The sequence below is a fragment of the Sinocyclocheilus grahami genome, unplaced genomic scaffold, assembly GCF_001515645.1.
Source record: "Sinocyclocheilus grahami isolate Dianchi unplaced genomic scaffold, SAMN03320097.WGS_v1.1 scaffold640.1, whole genome shotgun sequence".
Taxonomy (NCBI): domain Eukaryota; kingdom Metazoa; phylum Chordata; class Actinopteri; order Cypriniformes; family Cyprinidae; genus Sinocyclocheilus; species Sinocyclocheilus grahami.
The window spans coordinates 152,494-158,257 of NW_015505819.1; the positions used below are offsets into that span (position 1 = coordinate 152,494).

A 5,764-nucleotide genomic window follows, 5' to 3' on the forward strand; every position below is an offset into this window, starting at 1 on the left:
ATCTTGTTTTTTTTTTTTTTTTTTTTGTGCCAGAAATTCAGACCTGGGGTGACGATGGCTTTAAATAACTCTTAGTTTAACTACCTTATGACTAATTCTTTCTCTATAGAACGAGGCTATAATCCACCAGTTGGGCGTCATTTTTAGTCACTGTTACGGTCCTGCTCCACTTCCTCCTATCCAAGAAAAGAAGGCAGCTCTCTCTGCTCAACTTGGTAATTCACTCAATCTTAGTACAGTTACATTTATGAATTTGCAGCATTTTCTGAATCTACTAGTTAAACTACCCAGCATTGGAAAAAAATAAATAAATAAAATAAACGAATGTTTGTCAATGATACGGTGTTCAGTTACTTGGTAGTGCACTATGGAAGACTTTCTGCCACAGAATAAAAAATAAAGGTAATTGTGACTTTCTGTCTCACAATTGACTTTTCTCAGAGATATTGAGAGATATAAACTCACAATTGCGTGTTATAGTCAAAATTGCGAGAAACTTTAGAGACTTTTTTCGCAGAAGTTTTCTATCTTGCAATTCTGACTTTGTTTCTTGCAATTTCGAGTTTATATCTCACAATTCTGAGAAAAACGTCAGAATTGTGAGAAAAAAAATCACTTTTTTTTTTATTCAGTGGTGGAAACGGTCTTCCATAGTGCATATTATAGTTGCAGTTAATTTTTATTTCTATCTGTAACGGATTACTCTGGAAAATCTTGGGCCTGATGTCTCAGATTCATCTTTCCACAGACCCTCACTTCCTGAACAACCCAGAGATGTCTGATGTGACGTTCCTAGTGGAGAGCAAACCATTCTACGCTCATGGGGTTCTGCTGCTCACGGCGTCCGACAGGCGAGTCCATTACATTACTTTCATAAAAGAAATCTGTTATCTCGTAACACAGGTCTCTATATGTGGATAATATTTTGAAACACAAATGAACCGTTAAGAATAAAGCATGTTGTCTGCTCTGAAATCAGGTTCAAAAGTCTGCTGGCGCTGAACGGGACGGACAGCACTCAGCCCCGCAAGGAAATCGAGATCAGCAACGTCAAGTACAACATCTTCCAGGTAAGATCAGTTGAATCCTCGTTCAGCGGGCTGCCAGAAGTCAGTCGCTAGATCCGCCTTCTCGATGACATCACATGCATCGTTAAAGACGACACGCGATGAATGGTCGGGAAGCAACGTGTAGTCTGACATGTTTCTTGTTCACGACACGACAAGATTTTAGGAGTCAAAATCGTGTAATCTGACACAGTGACTATCGTGACTGATAAAAATATTGTGTAGTCTGAACCCGGCATTAGCATAGCAGTACTTACTGTTTCCCTGTTAGCAAAGGTCCTGGTTGATTACATTTTTCAGAGAATTAAGGAAGGAAGCAAAGAGAAAGAGAAGGTGAGAGAACAGTAATAGCACCTCGCACTGTCTATCACACTGTTACTTTGTTCACAGCTAGCTAACACTCACACAGTACCTGCTAAAGACTGTTCACTCGGACACTGACACTGCGATTAATCACATCCGCTTCAGGCTACCAGACGCATTACTAACTGAGGCTTTACACACAGTAAGATACAACTCTGTCTCTGATAACCTCGATTTCACTGGGGAATTACATGAGATAAATCATTATTACCACCAGGTTTTATGAAGGTAAATTTAAGACCCACACAAAAAAAAAAAACCTTGGGGTAGTCATGGCCTAATGGTTAGAGAGTCTTGTAACCCAAAGGTTGTGGGTTCGAGTCTCAGGTCCGGCAGGAATTGTCGGTGGGGGAAGTGAATAACCAGCGCTCTCTTCCACCCTCAATACCACGACTGAGGTGAGACCCTTGAGCAAGACACTGAACCCCCAACTGCTCCACGGGCACCGCAGCAATATGGCTGCCCACTGCTGTGTGTGTGCACTTGGATGGGTTAAATGCAGAGCACAAATTCCGAGTATGATTCCGGCCACGCGTCCACTTCACTTTCATATATAGATTTAAAGAAATAAATTGAATGCAACACTGTCGATGTTCTCTAAATGTAAATGAGTTGTATTAGCAACACTTCAAAGTTTGAAAATTACAACACATCTGTTACTTTTTATTTATTCGTTTTAAAATAAAAAATAGCTTTTGAATAGCTCTGCTCCCAGCCACTAGAATATTGAAATAACTTTACTGTACTTGTGATCACACTGCAAAAACATGCTCAGTATTTTCATTTGGTTTTCCAGTGTAAATGTCTAAAGATTAGTGAACAAGACACATTTACTTAAGTAAAATTGCATAATATTTGTTTTGTGAGAAATTGATCAAAATGAAGCGAGTTTATGATTAAAACAAGAACATATATTGGACAATAAGCTCAGAAAATGTAACATTTCAAATGGGCAACTAGTTCATACCCCAGTGACAGATATTTGTTCTTGTTTTAAGCATAAACTCATTTCATTTATCAGAAAACAAGACTTTGCATCAGTTTGTGTCTCAAGAAAATGTATCTTGATTTAAGGATGTTTAGATGTTTGCACTTTGCTCCAAATTAAAACCTTTTTAAGGCTTTAATTTGTGGAAGAGCAAACTAAGACTTAAGACTCAAAAACCCTGTACCAAAGTGTCTCTCGCTGGTAACTGAGTGCATAATTAGTTTTTGTGTGTGTGTGTGTGTTTGTCCAGGCTCATGGTGCGGTGGAGCTCAGTACATACTGTGAAGTTTACTTCCTGCAGAACATGGCAGGTCTGTTGGAGAGGGAAGCCTTCCGTACGCTGATACTGGGGTCCGGGACACGGAGCGGGTCGGGAAAAGACTCTCTTCTGGAAGAGCTGGAGGCAACATTAGCACGCAGACTACGCTCACTGCTAGTGACTTCTCGTGTGTGAAAGCAAAAGAGTGGAAAAAATAGAAAAGTACGTACACAATAAAAGACATGGATGTGTAGATGTTACGACAAAAGAAAGACTGACGAACTATGAAAAGAAAACAGATGAACTGACTGAAGTTGAGCTTTGTGGACAGTTTCATGAATTCTACAAATCATTTATTGGACGCAAACTTTGGGAGCTTGTGAAACATGACATAAAATGCTGCAGCGTTTGTGTGGCTAAAGCTTGTATAATCAGAACTAAAGTATGTTGTGTTAAATTGTGGACAACAGTTTCCCCACACTTAAACGGAAGCCATTTTGTACAGAGTTTGGGTAAAGTGGGAGGCTAGAGCATATCTCTCTTTTTTTTTTTTTCATAATGGTTTTATTTTAAGCTATTATAGATGAATCTTGTAATGGAGAAAGACAAGGACATTTTCTATTTAAAAATGTGAGATTATTTAAGTTGCTATTTTATCTTGCTTCATGCCAAGCAAATAAAGTTATATATAAACAAAAACGTTGTCTAAAATTATATCCAAACAGCAACAGAAGACCAATCACAAACAATTATGCAAATATTACAATATGACATTCCATCAGTTTCTCAATATATGTATTTTTTTGCACAACATTGGAGCAATCTACCTACAAAATATGTGAATTAAGTACTGTGTGAAATATTTAGCAGAATTAACTGAAGAAAACAAAAAGGAGACTTTTTTACTTTTTTTCAACTCTTTAAAAATGAGACTGTGCTGCCATCTTCTGGTTATTCAGAGCACTGCAGGTTAAACTGCTGTCTGATTTCTACCTTCTCTTAGTGTTCAAAGAAAAAAAGGGAATAAAAATAGACATGTCAACTTACCAGGCTGGGAATTCACAAATTCCTAAAGGGAATAAAACCACAGGGGTTTGTGAGACTGCCATAGAAATGCCATAAGCTGCTCTCACTCATTTTTAACAGAAATTAATAACACCAGTCCTGTCTCTGGCCTAATAGAAACTGATTACACAGACAGAATGGGTCACCTCGTGAGATCACATGACATGTTAATTTTTAAGACCATATATCAGGGGTCAGCAAGTAAGTTTGGCACTGGGCTAAAAACAATTCACCACTGGATGGCGGGCCAGAACATATATACTATATACAGGTGCATCTCAATAAATTAGAATGTCGTGGAGAAGTTCATTTATTTCAGTAATTCAACTCTACTGCACCAGTTTGCCAAGAAATTTTAGAGCACTGCATGCTTCCTTCTGCTGACCAGCTTTTTGAAGATGCTGATTTCATTTTCCAGCAGGATTTGGCATCTGCCCACACTGCCAAAAGCACCAAAAATTGGTTAAATGACCATGGTGTTGGTGTGCTTGACTGGCCAGCAAACTCACCAGACCTGAACCCCATAGAGAATCTATGGGGTATTGTCAAGAGGAAAATGAGAAACAAGAGACCAAAAAATGCAGATGAGCTGAAGGCCACTGTCAAAGAAACCTGGGCTTCCATACCACCTCAGCAGTGCCACAAACTGATCACCTCCATGCCACGCCAAATTGAGGCAGTTATTAAAGCAAAAGGAGCCCCTACCAAGTATTGAGTACATGTACAGTAAATTAACATACTTTCCAGAAGGCCAGCAATTCACTAAAAATGTTTTTTATTGGTCTTATGAAGTATTCTAATTTGTTGAGATAGTGAATTGGTGGGTTTTTGTTAAATTTGAGCCAAAATCATCACAATTAAAAGAACCAAAGACTTAAACTACTTCAGTCTGTGTGCATTGAATTTATTTAATACACGAGTTTCACAATTTGAGTTGAATTACTGAAATAAATTAACTTCTCCACGACATTCTAATTTATTGCGATGCACCTGTATATAGTCAAAGGATCATTTAAGAAATCAATTGATGAAAAATGCGACTAGAATTGCCTGTGACAGACTGTTACAGTGTCTTTTGTAACCGGTAGTGAGCTGTTACTCTGTGTTAAATCCTGTAGTAGGACAGTCATTAACAAAAAGCCAAATTTGTGTTGCGGTGTCAGGGTTTTACATTGGATAAATTAATAAAGCAGAGTAGTGACACGTAACCTGGCAAGTATCTTCATTCACCAACTTGCAACACAGACCGCCTTGCTAAAACACATATGTGGGAGATGCGGAATTGATAAAAATAACAAATAATAAAAGAGGACTTGAATAAGCCCAATAATGGCATGTTTGAGTCATGCTCTTAACCTATTTCCTCTTTCCATATTGTGAATAATAAATGTGTATTATTTTAAAGCCTAACTTATTGTAATAATTATTTGACGTGGACTATTTTTACACTCAGAATTATTCCTTGGCATCCTAACGTACTAACATTTAAGCTAGCTGGTGAGAGAAAAAGGAACTATCAAAGAGTCTAAAGAGGAAAGTTGACAGCGAAAATACGGCATACAAAGAAGAATGAAAAGACAACTATGCGTTCATCCTACCTAGTTTTGTGAATGCAAAACCAGTGTGTCTTATCTGTAACGAAGTTGTTGCTGTTTGCAGAGAATATAATAGACTCTTTTGAATGTCTTTCAGAACTTTTCAAATTAAAAGCTCTAAATTCATTTAAAAATAAAACATTACTGCCAAAACGTTCTCGTACTTTTATTCTGAAGGCAAAATCACTAAAGACAAAGTGATTGTGAGTAACTGTTGCTGTCAAGACATATCTATTTCAGAACCAGTCACTATCAAAATAATCTGACTGTGGGCGGGCCAGATATTATTGCTGGCGGGCCAGTTTTGATGAGGTGGCTGAGTTGCGTCACACCACAGATCTTGCTCTCTGTGCCACTAAGCAGACTGCCACTGCCATTGGCAGATCCATGGCGGCCATGGTGGTTACAGTGGTGAAACTGGTGGATA

At 38.2% G+C, this 5,764-nt stretch overlaps 1 protein-coding gene across 1 annotated transcript in view; it reads left to right on the top strand.

Moving 5' to 3' along the window:
- Positions 1–2,936, top strand: part of LOC107558307 (ankyrin repeat and BTB/POZ domain-containing protein 2-like) — a 58,362-nt gene extending 55,426 nt beyond the window's left edge. Inside the window, exons 12-16 of the mRNA XM_016241957.1 lie at positions 110–215; positions 749–851; positions 980–1,070; positions 1,368–1,400; positions 2,639–2,936. Of these exons, the coding sequence (XP_016097443.1) occupies positions 110–215; positions 749–851; positions 980–1,070; positions 1,368–1,400; positions 2,639–2,872 (567 nt within the window). The 3' untranslated portion in view covers positions 2,873–2,936. The remainder of the gene's footprint in view (positions 1–109; positions 216–748; positions 852–979; positions 1,071–1,367; positions 1,401–2,638) is intronic.
- Positions 2,937–5,764: the final 2,828 nt, after the last annotated feature.